Raw genomic sequence first — 27,500 nt, 5'->3', positions numbered from 1 at the left:
ATTTTTGTCTGTTTTATTTATTTATTTTTATTTCATTTTATTTATTTTTTTTTGCCTAAAGTTTTTTTCATCTCATTTCTTTTCATTAATATTCTTTTTTTTTATCCTCATTCCTACCTCTCTCTTTTCCTTCAAGTACTCTTCTTCCTCTCCCATTTTTATCATTTTTTTCCCCCGGCCTTCTCTCTCAACCAGCAACTCTTCCTCCGTGTCTCCCTCCTTGCCTCCCTCGCCCCCTTCCCCTCATCACTCCCCCTCCCCATCCTCCTCCCCCTCCACCTTCCCTGCCTCCCCCTCCCCCTGCCGCAAGCATGTACCGTAAAATGAGCTAGATTACAAAAATTCACACTCATTAAAAACGCATCGCCATAAACAAGTCCAGGTTGACAGAGAGAGAGAGAGAGAGAGAGAGAGAGAGAGAGAGAGAGAGAGAGAGAGAGAGAGAGAGAGAGAGAGAGAGAGAGAGAGCATTCCACCGTGGAGGGAGTGTGAGTTAGGCCTTAGAGAACCCTGGTTTATGCCATTAACGTGGAGGGGTATATTTCATGTGTGCGTGTGTGTGTGTGTGTGTGTGTGTGTGTGTGTGTGTGTGTGTGTGTGTGTGTGTGTCTTGGTAATTCCAATTATTAGTCCATAGCGCCACACGTACGCTGCTTCATGGGGGATTATATGAAGAGAGAGAGAGAGAGAGAGAGAGAGAGAGAGAGAGAGAGAGAGAGAGAGAGAGAGAGAGAGAGAGAGAGAGAGAGAGAGTGACCTTAATGAGATTCAGTGTCAGATTTTACGTTCTTTTGTTGAGGCAACGAACTTATCATGTTATTCTTCATCATTGTGTGTGTGTGTGTGTGTGTGTGTGTGTGTGTGTGTGTGTGTGTGTGTGTGTGTGTGTGTGTGTGTGTGTGTGTCGATACTTATACGCACTCTGGCAAGTCATTTGTAGTATGACGTTACTCGAATATTAATGACACACACACACACACACACACACACACACACACACACACACACACACACACACACACACACACACACACACACACACACACACACACACACACACACACGATATGATTGAACTCATGTCCACACACGTCTGAATCGAACGTGAGATATTAGGATTAATGAATCAGACCCTAGAGAGAGAGAGAGAGAGAGAGAGAGAGAGAGAGAGAGAGAGAGAGAGAGAGAGAGAGAGAGAGAGAGAGAGAGAGAGAGAGAGAGAGAAATTACTACAAATAACCATAACTTCTTTCTATTTCTACTTCAAATAAACCAAAAACTACAACAGACTCTTTTTTTCCTACTCTTCACAATCTCATAATCACACAATATAACTTATCCTCTTTACACTTTTCTTCTCTCCTTTTTATCCCATTCTGCTTTCCTCCCTTCTCCCTCTCCTTTCCTCTCTCTTCACGCCCTCTTACTCTCCCTCCCTAGTAGCAGCATTTTCCTCCCTCTCCTCCGCCACACTTCCTGCCTGGATGGTTGGCTGGCTGGTTTGCGCGTCGATAAACTCCGCCACTACTAACCAATAATGGGCCGTGCTGTTGTGGTGGTGTTGTGCTAATTACCTGTTCAGGGGCAGTGCTGATACCTGGCCCGGAGTGTGCGTGGAAGGTATGCCTGCGCTGTTCTGTGAGTGTGCGTGTGTATGTGTGTGTGTGTGTCTGGATTTGTTCGTCTGGTTGTGGTTCGTCTTTTGAAATGTTGTGTTCTCTTATTTTATTTGTTTATTTATTTTTTTTAAGGGTTATAGGGTTATAGGGGTGATCAATCTGGTCTCGTGATGTTTTATTTTATTATTTTTTTCTTTCTTTTTGGTAATGCTGGATTGTTGTTTACGTATGAATAGACGAGAAGATAGAAAATATACGTGAAAACTTTTGTCACTTCCACTAGAACATGTTTAAAGGATAACACACACACACACACACACACACACACACACACACACACACACACACACACACACACACACACACACACACACACACACACACACACACACCACACACACACACACACACACACACACACACACACACACACACCATGCAGTTCTGGTTCATTCTCGGTACCCTGGCATTTTGATTCCCCCTCCTTTCTTTTTTTCCCAGTCTCCTCGCGTCTGGCTTGGAGGGAAGGAGGCGGCGTCAGGAATCAGACTGAGTGGTCGTCGTGGAGGTGGTTGCGTCCCCAGCGTGTATCCGGCAGGGCAGGCAGCTCCGCCACGCCCCTTCTGGTTAGTGTCATGCTGCTGGTGTTGTTTTTATCTCTTACACTCTTCGTGTTTTTGTCTCGCCTCGCACGTTAAGAAATTGTCTTTATTTACCTGAACTGAACTAATGACAGGCGGTACCGGACGCGACTGTGTGAGGGGAGGGCATTGAGGAAAGCAGCATCCTCAGCCTTAAAAGGATTCCAGGATCAGGGCACAGTCATATCCTGCGCCTTAGGGATTCTCTTTCAGGATGCCTTCCCGCCACCTGTTTCTGTTTTCTTAATTTTTTGTTAAGGTACAGTCGTGGTCACAGGTAAACTTAAGACCACGTGGCTGATATAGGGATGCAATTTAATGAACAGGCGATACCAAGACTGCGGTAATGATTACTTGGGGGACATAACACTGAGAGGCCCTGCAGTGGATCTCTTCGGGAACTTTGAGATAAATTTCTTGTGTTATGCAGGAGGTTTTGTAGGAGTGGAGGGATGAGATAACGCGCTCTAGTTGTAAAGTCGTGTGTGTGTGTGTGTGTGTGTGTGTGTAGCACGGTCGTAACACATGGTCTGGGCGTGATATTATTTCAGAGTAACATTATCACACGCGGGATGTAGCTGATTAGAATATTGGATGCGTGATGCACTACAAGATTATCCGACATTATCATACATGCTATTACGCTATTAGGCTGTTAGGCGTTTGATATACTGCTAGACGGGGCCGCGCTATCGCATACGTTACGTACAATTAGACGCTTTGATAGTAAGTGCATCTACCGCTAAACTGTTAAATATACGTACGCTGTTGTATTATTAGCCCTGCACGTATTGTATTAAACATTTTTACACATACGAGGATGTATATGATATTGATTAAGGTAAAAAATAATAATGCTGCTGCCTATCGTGGTTAAGAAAGTGGGGTAAGAAAGTACGAGGATAAATAGATGGTAAAAGAATATATTATAAATGACATGTGGCGTAGAATTGAAGGTTGATGTGTAGTGATATGCATAGATTACTGAAGGAGAAGGGTGATTTATACGACGCGAAAAATCCACCTCCTTTCTTAGAAGCTGCCGCGCACAAGCACACAGACACAAACACACAGCACACCCACTCTCTCGCTCACACACACGTACGCTCGTCACGATGATGATGAGGACGATAAAGCCGTAACTCACTGGCGCATCAAGACAACACGTCACTTCCTCCACGCGTGCAAATCATGAAAAATTACCGCACTTTTGAGTATCACCTTGCGCTCTTATCAATACGAGACTGGGAGGACTTATTGAGGCGCCTTGAGTGTGCTGCTTGCCCCTCTTCGGTGGATCAAGGGTGACTGACTGACTGGCTGACTGGGAGGGGGAGTTTAGGGGGACGTGAAGACACATTGGTATTGGTAAGGGGGAGAGAGGAATGGGTCTAATGGTGCCAGGGGAGGGTATTGACAGGACACAGTGATGGATTACCGCCGCCACCACCACCACCGTCACCTTCGTCGCCGCCTTCGTCTGGTTTACTCATGGGTGGCGTTGTTGTGAGGCGGCGGTGAGGGTGTGACAGGCCGCCCCGCCCCACCCACGCGGCTGACAAAACGCCCAACTCACGCCTGACGCCTGACGGATGAGGTGCCACGCCCGTCTCACTTGCACTGTACACGCTAGAAAACACACACACACACACACACACACACACACACACACACACACACACACACACACACACACACACACACACACACACACACACACACACACTGCTTCGCCTCTTGTTATCTTTAATTTGTTATCTTTTATACTTTATTCAATTATTTATTCGTCCTTTCAGTCATTTATTCATTCATTCATACGTTCATTATTATTATTTATGTATGGGTGAATCATCATCATCGTAGAACTGACATAGATACTCGTTCGGTTCTTGTACACTTGTGACTAAGCTTCGTTCACACACACACACACACACACACACACACACACACACACACACACACACACACACACACACACACACACACACACACACACACACACACACACGCGTCACGGCGGGGGGACAATAGGAATGTAAGGCAGCGAAGTAAAAACAGCGAGTCTAGAGTTTATCAGAAGTTTAAGTACACTCCTACTATCGGCTTCAAGTTAGGTTTTTTTTTTTTTTTTTTTTTACGTGTGGTTCACCATTATTCTAACTTGCTTAACCATATTCCCTTTACGGAGCCATGTGTGTAATATACTAAAAAAATAAAAAAAAGATTCGAGATGTGCGCGTAGCAATATTTAAGTAAGATTTTCCTTGTATACTCGTATATATATGAACAACATTCCTCTTTAAAATATGCATCTATGTGAACCAGATTTTTTAAACGAACATGTAAAATATATCACGATTCCTTTTTTTCACTAGTGCGACATTTTCTCTCTAAAGCAAAATATATGGTAGTTTGTGCTTAAAAAACATGAAATTATCCTTAGCTAAAGTAAGTTAGGGAAGCTGCATCTCACTGTATGACTGTATGAATCTGTATGTTTGTAAGTACACCGTCTGTTTACGTGCACAGCAATCTGAGGAGGTGAAAGAGGAAGAAGACAGTGTTTCATTCAATGACACTTATATGGATGTTTAAAACTGACGACAACAAGTATGAAACAGAATTTAAACAGTGCACCATCTCTCTCTCTCTCTCTCTCTCTCTCTCTCTCTCTCTCTCTCTCTCTCTCTCTCTCTCTCTCTCTCTCTCTCTCTCTCTCTGTTCCTTTCCCTGTCACAGTCGTTCCCCTCGTTAGATTTGCGTTATTGCAGTACTAATACGTTCCATTTATCTTTCACGGGAGCCCTAGCGTCGGTGGTGCACGGGAGGGGGCGGGGGAGGGCGTGGGGAGGCGAGTGGGTGAGGGTGTGGGTGGTGAGGGACTTGAGGGTGAAGGGGTCGCTTGATGTCACGTATTATAGTTTCCTGCAGCGCCCGAATGCTCACTGCTTCATGGCTCAGGCGTGTGGGGTGCCCCGATCCTGGCCTGCGTTTTGTGTTCTGGCTGCTGGGGAAGGTGTGATTCCTGGCTTAGAGGCACTTGTAGTAGTAGTAGTAGTAGTAGTAGTAGTAATAATAATAGTAGTAGTAGTAGAAGTAGTAGTAGTAGTAGTAGCTGGTGTTGTGGTTGGTGGTGCTGGGATTGTTTTATATGACAGCGGCAACAGCAGTAGTGATGTCTCAACACTTCTGGACGTAAGACCCATGACATTCCAAGGGCAGCAGGCGGCACCCGTGCGCTCCGTCATCCCGCAGTAGCCTGGAAGCGAGCACAAAGAGTCCCCGCGGAGACTAACTCGCCGGATTTCACGGAAGGAACAGGGGGGGGATGGAAGGAGGGAGGAGGGAGACAAAAGTGATAAAACACCTAAGTTTACGCGGGTCATCCTATCTCGGCGGGAGTTCATGGGGTTCCCGGGGCGTCGCTCTCACAGGGCCGCGGGGGGGCGCTGGATCCACTGGGGCGCCTTTAGTGTTATGGCGATTGTTCACAGGTAACAAGAGTGAGAGTGATGCTGGAGGTGACGATGACAGCCACGGAAGGAGAGCGACGACGTGGCGGCGGCAAGACGGAAGCGAGAAGCAGGGCGGGGGGAGGTTGAAGGGTGTGAGTGACACAGCAGCAAATCCTGTCAGGTCATTAGGAGTCAGGCCTTTCAGTGCAGCCTTTGTTTGCGTGCCACTATTAACAGGATTCTCACTTAGTATTAGCCCGGACTCGCATATTAATTCGTCTGTACATAAATGTTGTGAATTACGGACGAAACTCGTTGCGTATTGAAAAGACACGGAGCGGGAGCCAGGGGTGGTGCGGGGCTTTCCTCGCGCTCACAATACAAGGGATTACCACAGATCGGGAGAATAATGTCACGCGCTGGTGCTGACTAGTAATTGCGGTTCATTACGGGCCGTGAGGTCAGGAGTGGGCGGGAGCGGTCGGGCGTGTCTCTCCTTACCCGAGGGAGATGAAGTTTTAATCTCATTAGAAATCCCAAAGCGCGGGAGTCGGAGAATGATGATAGTTGTGATTGTGGTGGTGGATGTGGTGGTGGTGAGGACGAGGGTGATTTAAGATGATGATGATGAGAAAGAAGAAAGAAGAAGGGATGGTATAAATACTTGTGATTGTATATATATATATGACTGGAATGTGAAAATTATAGTGTTAATGGCAAATGAAGCTCGTGGTGATGATGGTGGTGATGGTGGTGGTGGTGTGACTCAGTGTTGAAGGGGGATTAATTGGGCAGGTGGTGGTGGTGGTGGTGGTGGTGTTGCTGCAGTGAGATGAGCATAAGTAAAGAAAGAGTGGATGGAAGTAATATCTAGAAGTTGAAGAGAGAGTGGAACAACCAGACACAGACAGGCCGGGGGATGGTGATTGTGGTAATGTGGGTGTGGATGTTTTTTTTTTGTGGATGTGGTGCGGATAATGATAAAGGTGATAATGAAGGTGATGATAATTGTGATGTGCGGCTGTTGGTGACGGATGGTGATGATGGTGGTGGTAATGAAGGTACTGGTGGTGGTGGTGGCGGTGAAGTGGAGGTAGTGACACCCCTCCACCTCTCCACCCCCACCAGTCCTTCTCTCCACCTCTCCTGACGCGGCGCGCAGAAGGGGAGGGACTGTGGTAATTGCTGATTGTAGAGTGGCGGAGAGAGAGAGAGAGAGAGAGAGAGAGAGAGAGAGAGAGAGAGAGAGAGAGAGAGAGAGAGAGAGAGTTTCTGAGAATAATCAACTAGTACGCCCTTTGGCATCGCAGGTTGGGGAGGGTCGTCATGGATCAGGACCAAGGACGAGGAGGAGGAGGAGGAGGAGGAGGGGAGATGGGGATGTGGGTGAGGGACTGAGGGAGGGCAAGAGCGGGTAGTGTTGCAGGTCACTCAGGAGGGAGAGGTACCGTGGGCGTGGGTGCGGGAGTGGCTGAGGAAGTTTGGGAAGGCGTGGCACTGTGGCGTGTGTAATCTGAAGGAATGCTGTAGTCCCATCATGCTTTACCCTTGTCTCAGCCCGGCCGTGCCCTGCCTAGCACTTTCTCACTTTTGCCTAAGCCCTGATTAAGCCCTGATCAGCCCTGTCTCACTACTGCCTCACCATTACTTCAACGCTTCTTCACCCTTGCCTCACCCTTGCCTCACCCCTGCCTCACCCCTGCTTCACCCTTGCCTTTCCCTTACCACTGTTTATTCCCTGCCTTGCCTTGTCTTTCCTTGCAGCTTATTTTTTTTTCTCTGTCTGTCTCTTTCTCTTGCAGCTTTCTTTCCAATCTCTGTAGTCGTGAGTTGCCACCCCAGGCGAGAGTGAGTGTGGCATCTGTCTAGTATTGTTGGTGCGCTGCTTAAAACATTATAATGCACGTGTCATCAAACAAACACTTCAAAGTAAACTCGCGGGAATGTAAAGCGTAGTTAGTGTTTCCACATTTCACGATGAACCTGTGGCATATAATTGTATTAGAGGAACAGAGAGAGAGAGAGAGAGAGAGAGAGAGAAAGAGAGAGAGAGAGAGAGCGCTAATCAGATGCATATATAGAAAGAGGATGATGGATATAATTTATAGATGGACATGTACGTAGATAGATGAACACACACACACACACACACACACACACTTTAACCATTCAGCTCCACTCGCATCTTCCATGTCCGTCCAACACACTTTTCCTGTCAGATTAATCTCCCTCGTGTGTTTGATTCCTTTTAAAGTCTCCCAACTTGCTTTTATCACCCAGCTGCTTCCTTGCTTTTCCCTGTCTGTGTGTGTATGTGTGTGTGTGTGTGTGTGGAGACCAAGTGTGGGCGTCGCGTTCGTCTCTCTGTCACCGGAGCGTCTCATTCCGGGGATAAAATATGGTCGCAATTTTCCGCGTATGCTTCGGGCGGGACACGAGGAGGGTGGTGACGGCGAGCTGGGTCTGCGGGTGGCTTTAATTAGCGGGTTTCCTGTCAACACTTGAGAGCAACTCCGCCGGGGAAACTGTCTTCTTTCCCACCGACAGAGAGAGGGAGTGCGGGTGGCGGTGTTGGTAAAATAGTACTATACTCGAGCGGTGAAAAGGAAAGAAACTACACAGAAATCCGCACTTTGCTTATGTTGTGTCGCTGTTAACTTCTTAAAGCACCCGCCAGGAGGAAAGCAATAGAGTAGTAGTAGTAGTAGTAGTAGTAGTGTAGTAGTAGTAGTAGTGTGCGTGTTTTCTAGAGAGTTGATGAGGAATATTGGTTTTCCATCACCTGTGACACGTATTAAGTGCTAATGTATTCCTCGTATATGCAGGTGTATGTGCGCCAGACACACACACACACACACACACACACACACACACACACACACACACACACACACACACACACACACACACACACACACACACACACACACACACACACACACACACACACACACATCTCTCTGTCAGCACGCTCTTACATGCCCTCCCGTCCCTCCCTCCCTGTTCACGCTGCCAACACTTACGTGGCCGTGTTTGTCCATCTCGTTGTTGGTGAGCTTGACTTTCTCGAAGGACACGATCTGCTTCTTGAGTTGGTCCCCGGTGTAGGGCGAGTCGGGATGGGCGTACAAGCGGTAAGGCGGCGGCGGGTCAGCCTTGCCCGCCACCAGCCACGACGACCGGTGATAGGCGTACCTGTAGAAGACAAGATTGCTCAATATTTGACTAGAACACCTGTACCTTGCCTTGTGAAACTTGTATTGGCTGTATAAGAGGGCTGTGTGTTGGGTAATAGCTGCAGTTACTCGTTCAGGACTATCTGTGTGTACGTCTGCCTCCTCGCTTCAGTGACAGTGAGTGTGTAGTGTACGAGAGTGTGTGTGTGTGTGTGTGTGAGGGAAGCGTACCACTCACCTGTACCGCTTATTGTCAACGGGCACGATGTCGAGGAGAACCGAGTACCTCTGTTCAGACTTGAGGCCGACGAAGGAGGCGCGGACGGTGGGGAACATGCGTCTGTGGGGGAGAATAAGGACATGTTTATAAGAGGACAATAGACGGACAGACATATAGACAGACAAGCATTCAGGCAGAGAATTTATGTAACGACTTTAAATGCTCTTATTTTCAGTAACTCTAATATAACTTTTATATGATACGAACTTTTACTCCTTCACATAATTCTATTGGAAGCAGAGTAAAGAGTGAGGCGGCAGCACTGAGAGAGAGAGAGAGAGAGAGAGAGAGAGAGAGAGAGAGAGAGAGAGAGAGAGAGAGAGAGAGAGAATTGAAGAGTGTAATCACGTCAGGATATCACTCTCAATCAATGTGTGTCAGGCAAGGAACAAGGGCCACAGATTTTGCAGTGTGTGCGTGTGTGTGTGGGACTTATAAACCTGACACGTGCATAATAGTAATGACAAACAAAGTGATGCGCAAGAAAGTTTATCATAATCTCGACACGTTATTTGGCAGGATGAGGTGGTGAAGCGAGGGCGTTGATGCCGTGATGGGTTGAGGGATAAGCTGCTCGCCCACACTCCCTCCCTCCGTCAGTCTTCCTAGATAACTGCCTTTATTATAGCTAGTGTCGTGTTACCTGACCCTGTTAGCCTCCTTTCTGAATAGTTTCGCCCCCCCGTTGTGTCTTGATCCGATTAGGGAAGAATTGGTGTATATGAAATCTTGTGTGCAATCTTCGTTTTCTGTGTCAGCGTTAGTGTTGGGTGTGGAATGATCCCCGGGGAGTAATGAATGATGATCTGATTCTTATACCACGGATGCTGAGTAATGACGCGCCAATAGGGACACATTCATGCCACCACGGGACGCGCACACTCCTCCCTGACTTTTCCCGGCCGTGAATGGCGTGCGAATGGAGTTGGAAGCCATTTCACGCGATCAACTCTCATTTACCTGTTGCTTCCCGTTTTCCTCAAGTCCCTGAGCAACGCGGCCTGTTTATTGTGGCAAGTGTCGTTAGGAGATGTTTATGGCGACTCTGCTCCCATAAACATTACTTGCTGTGTAACGCTATAACTGTACCGAACTCAGCTGCTCCCTCCCTCCTCCCCACACACACACACACACCCCCAACCGACCCGCCCCGCCCCTTGCTTGCACTCTGGAAATGTTAACATGCTCGCTACTCGCTCCCAGATAACAACGTATCGCCGAGGAGGGAAAATATATGTACTACTTTGCGCAGCGCTATATTTTACGTTCAAGTCAATTTTTATTTTATGAGAAGGTGTAGTGATGTTGTGCGTGTTGGTGTGAAGATGTGCTGCGGTGGTCTTAGGAATTATTATTATTATTATTATTATTATTATTATTATTATTATTATTATTATTATTATTATGATTATTATTATTATTATTATTATTATTAGAGAGAGAGAGAGAACATACAGGGTGATGATACTTCTTTCAAATGAGGAACAGTTACAAGCTGAGGTGCTCAAGACGTTATTAACTGTTCAAATAATAAATCAGCCTCCACCACCACCACCACCACCACCACGACAACAAACACAGCGCCGAACAAAACGAACCCAAAGCAAGAAATAATAACGAGGCAGGAAACCAAACATATCAAAGACAGCTAAAAATAAGACACCTATGTTTAAAAATTTTCAGTATTCTTTCCAGCCACTTTTAGAAATTCGAATCGTGGGTCGGTTCGAAATACAAGAATTCGGATTGAGAACATTTTATCTATACGAACTGAAAATATTGCAACTGATAAAAAAAAGAGGTAATAACAACATCAATAACACCACCACCACAACCACCACCACTAATGATAATAAGAGTAACAGTAATATTAACAACACCACAATAACAATGGCTGGTGCTTTTCTATCATGGCGGCGCTGGTGATGAGAAGGTTGAGGTGAGGTGATGAATCCATGTGGCGGTGATGACAGCAATTCCCTGTCTCTTGGTGATGGGTGAGTCTCGCCTTCCTGACACAACACACCTGCTTCACCTCCCCCCCCCCTCCCTCTCCCTCTCCTCCATCTCTCCACCTCCCACTCGCTGTACCTTCCACTTATTTTTCTTTTATTCTCTCTTGTCATGTCTTCGTTATTTTTATTTGGTATTTATTTTATTTTATTTTATTTTATTTATTATTTATTATTTTTCCTCTATGTTCTCTTCCAACTCTTCCTTCACCAATCTCTCTATTCCTGTATTCTTCTCCTTTCTTTCATCCTTCTATCGTTTTTTCTATCTCTTCCCTTCCAGCTTTCTCTCTTTCCCTACTTGCTACTCTCTCTATTTTCTTTAGTTCCTTTCCTTTCCCATTCTTTGCCTCCTGTTTCAGCTCTCCCTACTATCTTCATCCTCTCCCTCTCCTGTCTTCCTTTTCCCTTCCATTATCCTTCCCCACAATCCTTCCTTCTTATTTTACTTCACTCATCCCTTTCTTCCTCTTCCTCTTTAGTATTTTATTTTCAGAGAGAGAGAGAGAGAGAGAGAGAGATAAGAACGTGTAGTCATCTTTCGTTGTAAACCTCACTGCAATGCTTAATTCCTTCATTGTTTTAGCGTGACAGTAAAAATGACGATAAATTAATGACGATGATACACAAATATGTTTATCATCATCCCACCCTTTTGACGACGACGAATAGCCTCCTTCTCACCCGGATCCGACTCATCCTCCCCAAAAAATTCTGTAGGTTAACGCGACAACACGCCCACTGTCTCTTAGTGTCGCTCAGGATAAGCAGGAGGGCGGGAACATGGTCATGCACAGCCTCTTGTTGCGACTCTATTCTTTGAACCCTCGGCACTTCAGCAGGCAGTCGCTAGCACGCCCCCCATTGGCACACCTGCTCACTAGTCAACGTATATAAGTGACAATCTCTCTTCTTTCTGTGTTTATCAAAATCATATACGAGGAAGCTTCACCGCCTTGTAATCGACTGGCGTGATCCGATCTGGGCCGGCGAGGAACATGCTTCATCTCCGCTAAGAGAACTACCTTCCCTCGTATTCATTATTGTGTAAATGCTAATGCCTCTCTCGCTCCCCTCCCCCACCCGCAGAAGACTGAGCTGGCGAGAGAATGTCATGCCCCGTGTCCATCCCATCGGCTGCTTACTTGTCCTCAAAGGTTGCCACTGTGACTGTCTATATCCTTTCCTCCCCGCCATTGTCTTGTCGAGTCTTGAGCCACAGCACGAACACGAAGCGGCTTATGTATTGGTGCGTTTTATGTGTTTTCCCAGAATCGGTGATGTTAAGTGCTTGATTAATTAGTTCATTGTATTCATGTACTTTTGAACTGGTTGCAGTGATAAACTGTGTGGCGGTGGTGGTGGTGGTGGTAGAGAGAGAGAGAGAGAGAGAAAAAAAAAGAGACAGAAAAAACGGACATAGATAGACATATAGACAAATAGACAGGCAGGCAGAGACGGAGAGGAATCCACGGAATGACTTTTATGGAGGGAGTAGGAAGGAGAAGCAAAGAAGAAAATAACAGTAGCAGCAGCAGGAGAAGGAGGAGGAGAATGGTGGTGGTGGTAATAGCGGTGGTGTCTGGCGGCAATCTATCACACTAATGACAGACTCGCACCTTTGCCGTGACTGAAGGTGTATATGCGTGCACGTGGGTCTCTAGCTGCTTGTCATCGCCACACTCGACCACCCCTCCTCTTAACCTTCCCCGTGTTTCTTCTCTCCCTCTTTCCTCAGTTCCTTTCTTCTTGCCTCTGTGATCTCTCAACTCTACTCATCGCTCTACAAAATGATCGTGTGATCGCTCTACAAAATGATCGTGTGTTTATTGTCGTATGTAAAAAAAGGTAATTCATGCATAGTTTTTGTTTTCCATAGTGTTATTTAAAAGTGAACGGTGTTATTATTATCTAAGATTACATTAGAAGTGTTTAGATACTCGTTGGACTGTGACGAGAATATCTGATTCAATAGTTACGTGTATGTTATTACCAGTAAACTACGACTGAAAGAAAAGAATTATCATCATCACCATCACGATCACTATCAAGAATACACAAATCACTAATGACGAGGATAAAGGATTTTCTTTCTCTCCTTCTTACTGACAGTACGTGAATAAGAACTTTGAATGAGTCTAATTGATACAGGTGTTCGTCTCAATGCGTGTGTGTGTAGCCCTGAGGTGAATGATGAGTGAAGAGGTGGTGGCGACTGAGGTGAGGCTGGGGGATAGTGCATGGGGAGGCGGTGGGAAGGCGTGTGCTGCCGTCTGGTGGTCTGAGTCTGAGTATGCGACGCGCTAATCTTGTGTCTGCTTTCGTATCTGAGTTCGCAGCGTGTTAGCCCCTGGGTCAGTGACGTACAGTTTTCCATATTGAGTGCTGGCAGAGTAGGACTGCCCCATCTTTCGTCCCTACACGTCTACACATCCAGGCATTCACTCAGGTTGTTGTGAGTACTCGTAGACAGATAAATATGGAAAGCTATTCAGGTCGTTGTTTTGATGTACACGTGGACACGGATACGTACAAGGAGGCAAGTCGGTGGTCGTGTATCGGGATGTGTGTTTACAGGACGTTCCCCTTTTGGCTGTGTGCATTCCGCCGCCTCCTCGCCCCGGACACAATTGGATGGCTCTCATTGCTGGCTCGACACGACACCCGCCCGCCGTGTAGTGGACTGCCTTGAAATTGTTTGATCCTGTTTGCCATTTTCCTTGTATACATTCCGCCGCCGCCTTGCCATGTCACCAATGCCAACACCGCTAATACTTGCTTCACACACACACACACACACACACAGGCAAGGTGAGGCGGGCATGCACACATCAGTCAATTTTAAGAAGGATTTACAACAACTTTTCACTCGTTTCATCTCTCTCATTTTCCTCCTCGCCGCTTGGTTCACGTGACTGCAACAGGTTCTTTCTTTGCGGCGGAGCTTGAGGCGGCCTGGGAACGCGTGCGACGTGTCAGGAAGACCGCATCAGGAATGTGAAATAGCGCAAGCTGATTACACGAACCCTGGAAACGAAGAAATGGTCTGACCTAATTAATATCCGCCCCGATTTCGGTTCTGAATTACATACATGCGTAGAGATTTAGGCGTAAAGAGAAGACGTGGTTGTAAAGATTAACCCAAGATGTAATAGTAATAACCCTTGACAAGTAACAAGCCCTCAGTTTGATTTTTTTTTTTTTTTTTTTTTTTTTTTTTGTAACACACCAAATACTTGCACAATTGTACGGTTCGTAGTGCTTGATAGGAAACATAATGAACTTTGTGGGTGACACTTTAAGCCGCCTCTGAATCTTTGGTGGCAGAATGGGTCAAAATTACTGTAAAATACTGAGAATACAATAGTATATAACTGGTTCAGATTAGTAGACGGGAAGTTAGATGGAAGACGTAAAGAGGGGGATAGCTACCTTATTGTGAAGGGATACAGGTGGATTTCAAACAGCAGCTAACAAGTCTACACTAACTATAGCATTAGAGAAGAACAAGTATGAGGGAAGAGAAAGGTGTAATCTGTGAGTATTTTTGTTGTGAGGCAGGGTATAAATACTTGCTGGGAGGGCGCATTGCGGGGAAAGAAGCCACTGGGACGCCGCGGGGTGATGCCAGGTGCTCGTCCACATAAGTACTGGAGGATCAGACTCAATTTATCATCTACCATCACGCGACTGATTCCCTCTACGCCAGAATTTCCGGCGTCACAGAGAACAGGAGTGAGTGTGGATAAACTTTTGGCTCCCACTCGCATCCTCCCTCACCCAGACCACTCATTCCTCACTCCCATACACTCTTGGTCATCCACGCTCGCTATAGCCACCCTCACCTCACTTACATCCCTCGTCCTTCTTCTCTTGGTCACTCCTCTCCCTCCCCCGCTCCACCCCTCTCTGTCTCACTCGGTCCCTCTCCTCTCTCTCCCTCTCTCTCGTCCACTCTCCCGTCCTCCTCTCGCTATCGTTCATGCATTTGTCTAACTACTCTAACTACCACTTGAGGGCGCCCAGGGTGTTCGCACTAATGATATGTGTGGTGCAACCTTTTTCCTCTCATCCACAATACCGTTACCAAACCACCGCTTACCTGTATCTCTATTAAATCTATGAGAGGCTTTTTGCTCCACCTCTGGGTGTTCCTCTACACCGCGCGCCCCGCCTGAGTGATGACTGAGGAGGCCAGCGTGGTGGTGGTAGGGGTGTGGCTGTGGTTAGGAAGTGCAGATAATGGTGGTGTATAGTGGTGATATGGTAGGCGTGGTTTTTGGTGGTGTGTGTGATAGCAGTGGTGGTGGTGATGGTGGTGGTGGTGGGCAGGTGCACTACTGACTACTACGCGTCTCCTAAACGGCTCACAGAAGCATCCAACCCGCCTGGCCTCTGATAAGGAGACGCTAAACTTTATTGACTACATGCTTTTTTCAAAGGAGCTGAACGGCGGCTACCTACCTGCCTTCCCTTCACACCTGCTGCTGCCCTGCCCTGCCCTGCCCGTCCCATGACCTGCCTCCAGCCACGTGTTCCTTGTTCTTTTTTTTTTTTTCTCTCCCTCCATTCTCCCTCTCTCTCTAATCGATGGAATGTCTTTTTTTCTCTCTCTTCTCTTGGTTAGGTTTGTTTTATGACGCGGGACAGAAGTTTAACATGACCAGGATGTAATGTGTGTGTTAAGATACTTATAATTGAATTTCGTGTGGTATGTTGTTTTTTTTTTTTTTTTTGTTGTTGGTGAGTTAAGTTGAAGAAGTGGATGTCTTTCATGGGCGTGTTAGTGGAGGACGATTTGTGTTGTGGGTTGGCCTCTCTCTCTCTCTCTCTCTCTCTCTCTCTCTCTCTCTCTCTCTCTCTCTCTCTCTCTCTCTCTCTCTCTCTCTCTCTCTCTCTCACACACACACACACACACACACACACACGTGGAACAGGACAACCACAAAGTACTCGTCCTTACGCCACCACTACCACCGCCACCACCACCACACTCATAGTAAGAGACGCAGCACCACCGCCTGCCACACACACACACACACACACACACCGCCAGGCTGCCCCCGAGGTTATCTGATCTGGTATCTGCGGTGAGGTGTCTAAATTCTTGTCGCTTCTCTAATGAGACTTGTCAGACCTACAGCGACGCCAGCCAGTGCCCTCCATCCCTTCCTGCCTCCCTCACCCTTCCCACTCTCCCTTGCCGCTCTCCCTCCCTCCTCTCCTCTTCAGGACCCGTGCCAAGGTGCTGTCACGCGCTCCCTCTTCAAGCTTTACTTTGCACATTACTGACGCCCAATATTCTCGTCCCCGCGATCCTCGGTAAGAGAAGATGATTGCAACAGTATGATATTGTCCGCCGCTCAGTGGTCTGTGTGTGTGTGTGTGTGTGTGAGCGCGCGTGATAGTGCGTTGGTAACAGTGGTGGTGGTGGTGATGGTCGAACGAGGTGCCACGTCTCGCTAGATTGTGTGTTTGTGTGTGTGTGTGTGTGTGTGTGTGTGTGTGTAGGAGCGGTATTGTAGCAGCAGAAACACTATCGACGGGAAGGAGGGGTAGTAGTAGTAGTAGTAGTAATAGTAGTAGTAGTAGTGGTAGTAGTCGTAGTAGTAGCAGTTACATAGCGAGGTAAGCGGTTGATAGGATGTTTATGAGCGGTGGTGTGGGCGGAGTGAGACTCGAGGTGATGCTTCGGATCCTCCTCGTTCTCTTCTTTCCCTCGCTGCCTCGCCGCCTCGTCTCGCAGGTTCCCTGACGCGGGAAGAGATAATAAATCAGGTGGGAGTCGCGGCAGGAGTGTAGCGCCGCACACCGATAGCGATTTTATCTCACGTCCGCCACGGATATGTACACGAGAAAAATGTTCTCATTAGCCACCCCTGCGGGCGCGTGGCTTCACCAGATAATTGAAATACGGCTGCCAGACCCTCGCCAAGAGAAGCAGACACTCTTACCATGTTCCGCCCTCATCCCTGCCTCTCGCTTCTCCCGCAACATTTCCAAGTGTGAGGATACAAGCCTAACTCATATTCCTTAACGCAATGGGCTCTTGAGAAACTATTTTCAAATAAGTTGGGTTCTCTTGAGGTCTTTTGTATCGATAGTGCAGGATCCTTTCTAAATTATCACCCACCCAAATCATTAAAACATCCTTGGAAACGTAAATGGCTTCAACTAAAACTCGGTTAATAGCAGAGATAAGGCGCAAGAACGTTTGAGAATGCGGTGCTTAATGAAAGGTAGTTGCCGCTTCAATAGCTGCCGTGAGAGAGAGGGAGAGAGAGAGAGAGAGAGAGAGAGAGACCCATGGGCCCCTCCCTCAAGCAGGAGTCAAAAGTAACGCCTCGCGGGGCTGGGCGGCGGGTTGTGAACAGCTGCAGCATCAAGAGAGCGTGGGTTATTAGGGAGTACTCGGAAAACACTCGGAAATCTATAATTTGTACGAATCGCGTCACGATGTGGCGTTAATAACAAGTCTGTCTGCAGAAACGGCGGGGCGGAGGCTTGTAATCAGTGTGTGTGTGTGTGTGTGTGTGTGTGTGTGTGTGTGTGTGTGGTGTGTGTGACGAGGTGAAATAATTGATAACACCAGACAAGCTCTCGTCACGCGCGTACTTTTCTTCCGTCCCATATAGGAGTCTGTCTTGAGACGTAGCATGGAGGGCGCGTCCTTCTAATTTGACTCACTGCTGGCGGGGAGCAAGAGAGAGAGAGAGAGAGAGAGAGAGAGAGAGAGAGAGAGAGAGAGAGAGAGATGCTGACGACGGATTGAGGGGGGAAGGTTGGCGCCGCTAGTGAAGAGAGAAAGAAGTAAGAAGTGTTGTCGCTTTACCACCGCATATTCTCCATCGCCGCCGCCGCCTGAGAGCTTCAGTCAGCATAATCAAGGCGTAATGTCATCGCCGAGCTGTTCATCCCCACTGAGAGCCGCCCGCCGCTTGTAATAAAAGACTGGCGGTGGAAGACGGAGTGGTGAAAGATCTTAAGCTGCTAGAATTGGACCGACGATGAGAGAGAGAGAGAGGGAGAGAGAGAGACGAGAGAGAGAGAGAGAGAGAGAGGAACTTTAGCGTGCTGTCGTTAAGGGTTACACGTACAATACTTTATGGGTAACTGATGAAATTTGTCTTGCGTGCAGGGTATGTGGCTCTCCCAGGAATGTTGATTGCTGGGTAGTGCTGTCAGCTCCTCGCCTCGCCAGACAGGCTGCGGCGCTGCTCCCTCGGCGGCGGAAGAGCGCCCTGCCCGCCACGTCTTCTTGCCTTGTCTGCCATGCCTGTCCTGTCTGTCTCCCGTGTCTTCTTGCCTGGGTGTTTACGTATTTGTGCTCGTCTGTGCTTGTCTGTGTCCATCTGTGTGTGTGTGTGTGTGTGTGTGTGTGTGTGTGTGTTCTATATGTCTGCTTGCCTTTTTTTTTCAGTTCGTGTCTGTTTTATCTGCTTTCGTGCTTTGCCTTCAGTCATTCAGTCAATCAATCAATCAATCAGTGTCATATTCTTTCGCTTATGTTCATATGTATTTTCTTCTTTTCCACGTTCTTACAGTGGATAAAAAAAGCCTTCAAAAACTCACGATAAACGAAGCGTTGGTTTTTCTTCATCGTCTTAATGGAATAAAAAAAATAAAAAATAAAAACTGGTCTGGTGTTTTGATAAATAGTGACTCATTGTATTTGGTAATTATCTGAAGAACATAAAGATTTGGTTTTAACGTGTTTAATGTTTCTGACACACACACACACACACACACACACACACACACACACCTACCCTCCCTCCCTCCCTCTCCCTCCCTGACAGGCATAAATCAGGTGCTGCCCAGGTCTCATTACTACCTGTGTTTCTCTATCGCTTTAATTGTCGTCGTAAACTCAGACAGGTCAAGACAACCCCTCCCGCCTCGTATCACCCTCATTATTCACGTGTCATTCATCTCGCAGTAACGGCCCGGGATGAATAATTTGTAGGTGGCGCTGGGTTTTCACTATTAGCATAACCACTGGAGATGTGCTGGTGGTGGTGGTGGTGGTGGTGGTGGTGGTGAATGAATATACAAACCATTATTTTCCCTTTTCTCCTCCTCCTCCTCCTCCTCCTCCTCCTCCTCCTCCTCCTCCTCCTCCTCCTCCTCCTACTATTGGGCGGTTAGTGTGTGTTATAACTCTAGTGTGGATAAGTGGGGAGGCGTGGTTGTGGTGGTGGTGATGGTGTTGATGGTGGAGAGAGAAGATTGTGACTGACGTTGTCTTGTCATTAACATCATCATATTTCTCTTCTTATTCTTGTTCTTATTTTTATTCTTCTTACCACCACCACCACCACCACCACCACTACTACTACTACTACTACTACTACTACTACTACTACTACTACTACTACTACGATGCACTTTGTTGTTGTTGTTGTTTTTGTTGTTCTTGATGATGATAATGATGATGACGTTACACAGCTCTTTATTACTAGTGCTTCATTAACAGGTGCTCCTGGATTGACAGAGAGAGAGAGAGAGAGAGAGAGAGAGAGAGAGAGAGAGAGAGAGAGAGAGAAGCACATGTGTCTATTTGATTTTGCTATTTAACAACCCCACAACTTTCACCTCCATCATCACCTCAACTACCTCTTCCTCCTCCTCCTCCTCCAGTACATCTGTCTCACCGCAGTTTCCTCCATCTCCTCCCCCTACTCTCTCTCTCTCTCTCTCTCTCTCTCTCTCTCTCTCTCTCTCTCTCTCTCTCTCTCTCTCTCTCTCTCGTCCGTCAACTTTTTTAAACGTCATTTGTAAAAACCTGTAATAAGCTGAGGGGGCTATCGAGCTAATCTTTCTAATTAACATATTAAAGGGACGAGGAACAGTGTGGACGTCGTCACTCACAGAAGGTGGAACGCATATTTACCGCCCCTCGTATTTTGGCCGCGGAGTGTCAGAGTGGTGGTGGTGGTGGTGGTGGTGGGTGGTGGGAAAAGTAAGGGGGAGAAGGAGGAGGAAGGAGAGTTATAGTAAAAAACCTAGTAATAGTAACAGTAGTAGTAGTAGTAGTAGTAATTTTAAGTGCCTATAATCCTCATATCGCTGTTACTGTTATTATTGTTAGTAGTGGTGGTGGTGGTGGTGGTGTATTGCTGTCCTCGTCATCAGTAACAGTAAGAGCAGCAGCAGCAGCAGCAACAAGCGGGGTGGCGGGCTGGCTGACGAGGCGGCTGACATCCAACCACAACCCACTGACGGCTGACACTTCCCAGAATGAATCACTCTCCTCTGTCACGCTGTTTTCGCTCTCTCTCGCACAGATTTCTTTGTCTATCGCCCCTTACTCTCCCTCTCTCCCTCCTGTCCCTCCTCTCTCCCTTCCTCTCCCTCTCACTGCCTCCTTTAGCACTGTTTCTATCTTTACTCTCTCTCTCTCTCTCTCTCTCTCTCTCTCTCTCTCTCTCTCTCTCTCCTCTCTCTCCTCCTCTCTCTCTCTCTCTCTCTCTCAAAACCCTTTATCTTATTTTTTTCATCTAGTTTCTGCTTATATTTCTTCAGTTTTTCCCTCCCTTCTTTATTTTCTCTCTCCATCATTTTTGCCCCCAGGTCTCATCTCCTCATCTCTCCTTTTTCCTCGTCCATTTCTCTTTCCCCCCAGGCCTATATCTCCTTTCCTCCCACCGTCCTCATCTCTTCCCTCTCCTCCTCTCCTTCCTTTCTCTCTTCCCACCCACCATCGTATCTCCTTTCCCTCTCCTGCCATGCTCTGCTCATCTTTTCCTACCCTTTCCTTTTTCTCGTCCCGCCCTCATCTCGTCTCCCGGCACACCATAAATATCACCACGTCGGTCTGTCCCTCAGCCCGCCCCGACCCACCATCTGTCTGCCACGCCGCTCCTGTTCATCTCTGTCACCAGCTGCGAACTCCCAAAGGTACACCAACACACAGTGGCGTCCATCTCACGTTTTACAAGTCGCAGCCTCCTCTGTCTCCATCTCATCTCCTCCTCCTCCTCCTCCTCCTCCTCCTCCTCCTCCTCCTCCTCCTCCTCCTCGTCTTTCTCTTCCGTAATTTGAGTGCATTTAATCTTCTTTTAATTTGTGGTTCTTGGGAAGATGAAAATTGATTTGTGGGTTGATTTTCTTTCTTTTTGTGTGGTGTGTGTGTGTGTGTGTGTTTCGTGTTTCTCTCTCTCTCTCTCTCTCTCTCTCTCTCTCTCTCTCTCTCTCACTCTCTCTCCTCTCTCTCTCTCTCTCTCTCTCCTCTCTCTCTCTCTCTCTCCTCTCTCTCTCTCTCTCTCTCTCACTCTGTGTGTGTGTGTGTGTGTGTTCGAACGTAATTGTGTTTTTCCTCTCACTCATTCCTCTAAACATTTTTTTTTTTTTTGTTCAATTATTTTTTGTTTTTGCTGTCGATCATTCATAACGACCACCACATTATCTCACGACCACTTGTCATTATCTCTCTTCACTATTTCCCTTCCACCAACTACCACCACCACCACCACCACCACCACCACCACCAATCAATTCATAATTCTTCCCGGCATTATCTCCCTGTCTCTTCCTCTTATTTCTCCACCTACTTACTCTTCCCCCTTCCTAACCCCCTTCCCTTCCCTTTTTGTCTATCCCCTTCCCTTCCCCTCCACTAACACGCCTTCCTCGCCGCCCCCCAAACACCCATTACAAAGGTAAAGAATCTGTAGGGTATCTGGGATGGGTAATTACTGAGAATGATTCATTAGGAGGGGTGACGGACGACGAGGAGGAGGAGGAGGAGGAGGAGGAGGAGGAGGAGGAGGAGGAGGCGTGAAGAGGAGGGAAAGACATGAGAACCTTAGAGGCTCATCAGTAACATCTGCTTCCGGCCTAAGGAGAAGGAAGAAGAGGAGAAGGAGGAGGAGGAGGAAGACGGAAAAGTTGAGAGAGAGAGAGAGAGAGAGAGAGAGAGAGAGAGAGAGAGAGAGAGAGAGAGAGAGAGGAGAGAGAGAGAGAGAGAGAGAAGTAGAAAAGTAAGAAAAAAAGGATATTTGCATTTTTCTTGGGCGTGTAAGAGAGAGAGAGAGAGAGAGAGAGAGAGAGAGAGAGAGAGAGAGAGAGAGAGAGGAAGTGTAGCAGTAGCGTGCCATAATTAAAGAAGCGTGGGACAGCGGAGTGAAGGGGCCACGTGATGGATGTGCGGAACACCCACCAAGACCAAGATAACGTGATAAGGCCGCCAGCAGGAGGAGAACGAGAGGGAGAAGTGAAGAAATGAAGCAGGAGAAGGAGTAGGAGGAAAAGGAAAATGGAGGGGAAAAATGGGGGGAACGGGAGCAAGAGACGTAGGAGGAAAAGGAAGATTTGGAAGGAGGAAAAAATGATGCGGTGATGTGGAGAAGGAAAAAAAAAGGGAAAGAAACAAAGTGAAAGGAAAGGAGAAGAAGAAACAGGAGTAAGAGTAGGAGGAAAAGGAAAATATAGGAGAAAAAATGACTCGGTGAATTCGACAAGGAAAAAAAAAAAAAGAAAGGAAAGGAACAAAGTAAAAGAAAGAAGAAAAAAGAAGGGAAGGAAGAACAAGAGTAAGAATAGGAGGAGGAAGAGGAAAAGAAAAATTTGCAAGGAGGAAAAAAATGACACGGTGAATTAGTGAAGTTTAAAAAGAAAGGAAAGGAACAGTGAAAGAAAGGAGCGAACAGGAAATAAGAACGAAAAATGTACAAGTCTCTCTCCTCTCTTTCTCTCTCTCTGGGCACGACTGAGAGGAAAGAAAATTATACTCATAAAGACAAATATAGATGAAGAATGATCAAGGAAGCCACGCTGCCTTTACGACTTGACACATGCATGCTTTCACACACACACACACCACACACACGCACACACACACACACACACACAGCGAGGAGGAGAGAGGAAACAACGTAAGGGAAATAAGTAATAAAGGAATTTAAAAAGAAGGAAAGAAAAGATAGAAAAAGAAAATTAAAAGGAAAATATATAGGAGAGAGAGAGAGAAAGAGAGATCTAGGGGGGGGAGGGGGGACTCAATACTACATCACCTTCACTTCCACTTGTTAATTCATCTCAGAAAAAAAAAAAGGCAAAATAAACAAGATTTTCAGTACTACGTAAACTTTAGCACAAAGGGAAGGTATTTTAGGGTCTGCCAAAAAAGAAAAAGAACAAACAACGAGGCAAAAAAAAAGAAAGAAAGAAAGAAAAATAGTTAAAACGAGCGAACAATTTGAGTTAAGGTGAAAGTAACAGGGTACAAAAAGAAAGAAAAAAAAAAAGGAGTCTGGCTGTGACTGAATGAAAAGTAAGGCGAGAAATTAATGTTACTTGCAAAATGTGTGTGTGTGTGTGTGTGTGTGTGTGTGTGTGTGTGTGTGTGTGTGTGTGTGTGTGTGTGTGTGTGTGTGTGTAGTTAATGAGAGTGAGGGGACGTGGCTGGGGGAACTAGTTGGTGGATTTGTAAGGTGGTTCTCTTCATCAGCTGAAAATTAAAGCGAGTCTCGAGCGCAGCAGAAAAACAGCGCGGGAATTAAACCTCGTGAAAAGAAGGTGAGAAGAAAAAAATTGCACTGTATTGTTGAATTTGATGTGCCTAGGTGATAATGGTGGTGGTGGTGGTGGTGTGGACTAACCTAACCCAGTTTGATCTTAGTTTACCTGGCTTAATTTAACCTAACATTACCTTACCTTACCCTACCTTGCTTGATCTTACATTACCTTGGCTAGCCAGAGATAATTTAATCTAGTTTAACCTAACGACATAACCTAACCTAACCTAATCTAACCTTACATTTTCTTATTTAATTTAACCTAATCTTACCTAGCATAACCTAATCGAAGCTAGCAGAGTGCCGGACTTAAAAGTCGCAATGAATGGAGTGAAGGAGAGACAGATAATTAAGCAGAAGAAAAGAGAGAAAGATAAAAACACTGAGCGAAAACTGCCAGCCAGAACGAATAATTTACCTGAGGATCATTAACCTTGCAAGGTGTACGCCCATTAATGCCGAGAGAGAGAGAGAGAGAGAGAGAGAGAGAGAGAGAGAGAGAGAGAGAGAGAGAGACGATGTATACACACACACACACACACACACACACACACACACACACACAGATAGAAAGAGAAAAAGATTATTATCCCAGCGCGTTGTAATACCTCTTAACCCTGAGGGGAGGATACTAGCATAGGAGGAGGAGCAGGAGGGAGAGGAGAAGGAGGGGAGAGGAGGAGGAAGAAGAGTTATGCCCCAAGCAGGACCTCCTCAAACTGATAGTCCAATAGCATAATAATACGTGTTGGCCGATGGTTCTGTGATCGAGGCTTCCTTCCCCCGCCGCCCGCCCGCCTCGCCTGGACCGGCCAAAGCGGGTCGAGTTCCGTTTAGCGAGTGGGGGTGCAAAATGCCTTGTTTTATGGCGGCGGGCAGCGGCTTGCGTGATGACCCCTCGTACGTCCCGCCCCGCCATCACCACCACCCGCCGCTGTTACCGCCGCTGCTGCTGCTGGTGGTGGTGTTATCGGTACTACTGCTGTGTACCGCTGCTATTGCTATGATACTGTGCTTCTACTACTACTACTACTACTACTACTACTATGACCATTATCTTTTATTTCTTTTTGTACTCTTCCTTACTCTTCCTCCACCAGTCTCTTTCTCTCTCCTCTTCCTCTCCCTTCCACCACCATCACCACCACCACTGCCACCAGCACCACCACCACCACCTCCTCGTCTTTCTAGTGCTAGCGGTGGTGGTGTAGGATAATAGTGGCCTTGGGTGTTGATGTATTGGTTACTACATCATACGGAAGGTGTATCGAGACGAGGAGTGGAGGGAGGATGGGGGATGAGAACTGTGCACCACCACCACCACCACCACCAACGCCAGCTCATCTAATCACCCCTCACAGGACTAAATTCAATCTTCCAATCATCATTCAGAGGTCGGAGGAACACAACCACCTATTAAGACCTGATATGTAAATGAGGCGCGATTAGCATATCAGTGGGCGGGGCGAGGGCGTGTGGGCGGGTGAGGGTGGGTGCAGAAGAGTTGCAGTGGTGGTGGTGGTGGTGGTGGTGGTACGGTGAAGGAAAAAGTCATAGATAATGTTGTAGTGTGTTTATTGTGTGTTTATATAGCGATCTCCTCCTCCTGAAGGTGAAGAAAACGGAAAGTAGGGATGGTCTCTCTCTCTCTCTCTCTCTCTCTCTCTCTCTCTCTCCTCTCTCTCTCTCTCTCCTCTCTCTCTCTCTCTCTCTCTCTCGCATCCGTCCCTCAGCACGCTCGTCTTCTCTCAGCCAACACTTACACGTCGTTTTCCTGCGGCATAAATCTTCGTTGTGTGTGTGTGTGTGTGTGTGTGTGTGTGTGTGTGTGTGTGTGTGTGTGTGTGTGTGTGTGTTTAGGGAAAAAATCTTACACCCACACACACACACACACAACAGACACAGGCCAACACCCTTCACACACACACACACACACACACACACACACACACACACACACACACACACATACACACACGAAATATATTACATACAATCCGCTCGGGTTTATATATGTCTACACATGTAAATATGTATAAATATACACAAACATCTCTCTCTCTCTCTCTCTCTCTCTCTCTCTCTCTCTCTCTCTCTCTCTCTCTCTCTCTCTCTCTCTCCTTCTCTCTCTCTCTCTCTCTCTCTCTCTCTGCCGTGCCAAACTACACAACAAAACGGCCTCATTAGTTGCATTTTTCCACCTCCGCTTCTTTTTCCTGGAGAAGAAGTGGTGGTGGTGGTGGTGGTGGTGGGTGGTGGTGGTGGTGGTAGAGGGAGTAAGGGCAGTGACGTATTAGAAAGACCAGACGTAGGAATAGCGAGGAAATTATGAAATGGCGAATGGAGTAAGAACAGGCTGTGGTTGAGGATAAGAGGCGGAGTAATTGCTATGAAAAGTGGAGTGGAGTGTGGAACGCGAAGAGGAGAGAGAGAGAGTCAAATACGTGGAAAAAAAGATAATTTAACATCCACCAACCTCTTTTTCCCCTCTTTCCTTCACCACACTCTCCGTTCCTCCCTCTTACTTAACCTCTCCTCTCCTAGTTCCTTTCCCCTTACCTCCCTCCATCACCACCCACCACCACCACCACTACCACCATCACCACCACCCAGCTCCGCCCTTGGCACATTGACAACGTGTATTCGTCACTAGGGCTCGCTGTGATATGACTCTATTTGATGGTACGGTCTTGCATCATTGGACGCTTGAGCACCGCCGCGCTAGTTTATGGGCGCGCCGAGAGAGGGTAGGCGGGAGTAACTACAAAGATGGGCGTGGAGGGGAGCTGGGTGGGTGGGTGACTCTGGGGCGCTCTGAGGGGTTGGTTGGAAAGAGCTGAAGTGACAAGTGCTAGGGAAGTGTAGTGGGTCGGAGGGAGGAGAGTGGTGATGTATGTTTGTGGGAGAGGATTAGTGCGGTGGTGACGGTGGGAGTGGTGGGTGGTGGCACTTGTGGAGGCGGTGATGGTAGTGGTGGAGGTTGAGTGGAGTGGAGGGCCTGTCGGTGGTGGTGGTAGTGGTGGTGGTGGTGGTGGTGGTTTAGGAGCTACAGAACTTGACTTGCGTGTGTAAAATGTTGTCGGCAGTAAGTACGATGGTAGACTTTTATGTTAGCTTTGTATATGTGCAGTGAGAGAGAGAGGGGGGGGAGGGAGAGGGAAAGAGAAAGGGGGGCGGTAGCTCTCCTCGATGACATTTCGCACCTCGCACTGACGACGGCGCCATAAATACGAAGGGCGCGCGGAAACTGTTCCTCGAGTATTTTTCCTTAATAAATTCCGAGAGAAACGAGTGTATGTACGAGTCTCTCTCTCTCTCTCTCTCTCTCTCTCTCTCTCTCTCTCTCTCTCTCTCTCTCTCTCTCTCTCTCTCTCTCTCTCTCTCTCTCTCTTTGATCACTCTTTCCTTCCAGTTTCCGACAAAGAGAGAAAATGAGAGAAATACTTAGTCTCAAGACCTACTAACCACCACCACCACCACCACCACCACCACCCGAGAGATAACTAAAGGGGAAAAAAAAACGCTTAAAATATATCCGCCGTGCCGCTCTCATCAAGATGGCGCGAGGCTCCCCAAGTGGCCCGTCGACAGACATGTTGGGGGAAAATAAGGTGGCTGCCGTTTTCACCCTTTCTCTCTCTCTCTCTCTCTCTCTCTCTCTCTCTCTCTCTCTCTCTCTCTCTCTCTCTCTCGACTACTGCGCATCCCGTTCGTTATTTTCTGGTGATTGCGCATATTTTTTTTTTTATATATATACTCATTCTACTTTCTTTTTTTTTATTTTTAGCTCTTTTTTATT

The 27,500-nt window shown here is 47.1% G+C and overlaps 1 protein-coding gene and 1 long non-coding RNA gene across 2 annotated transcripts in view; one reads left to right on the top strand and one right to left on the bottom strand.

Moving 5' to 3' along the window:
• The window catches only part of LOC135111161 (uncharacterized), a 220,426-nt gene that overhangs the window by 132,302 nt on the left and 60,624 nt on the right, over positions 1-27,500 (top strand). The window contains exon 4 of the long non-coding RNA XR_010273577.1: positions 2,121-2,245. This is a non-coding gene — a long non-coding RNA (uncharacterized LOC135111161). The remainder of the gene's footprint in view (positions 1-2,120; positions 2,246-27,500) is intronic.
• The window catches only part of LOC135111160 (T-box transcription factor TBX20-like), a 105,875-nt gene that overhangs the window by 22,881 nt on the left and 55,494 nt on the right, over positions 1-27,500 (bottom strand). The window contains exons 3-4 of the mRNA XM_064024188.1: positions 9,130-9,231; positions 8,739-8,910 (exon numbers count right to left, since the gene is read on the bottom strand). Of these exons, the coding sequence (XP_063880258.1) occupies positions 8,739-8,910; positions 9,130-9,231 (274 nt within the window). The remainder of the gene's footprint in view (positions 1-8,738; positions 8,911-9,129; positions 9,232-27,500) is intronic.

Source organism: Scylla paramamosain, chromosome 21 (assembly GCF_035594125.1).
Source record: "Scylla paramamosain isolate STU-SP2022 chromosome 21, ASM3559412v1, whole genome shotgun sequence".
Lineage (NCBI taxonomy): Eukaryota > Metazoa > Arthropoda > Malacostraca > Decapoda > Portunidae > Scylla > Scylla paramamosain.
The sequence above is the reverse complement of the archived record's forward strand: the minus strand, read 5'-3'. Positions and strand labels throughout refer to the sequence as shown.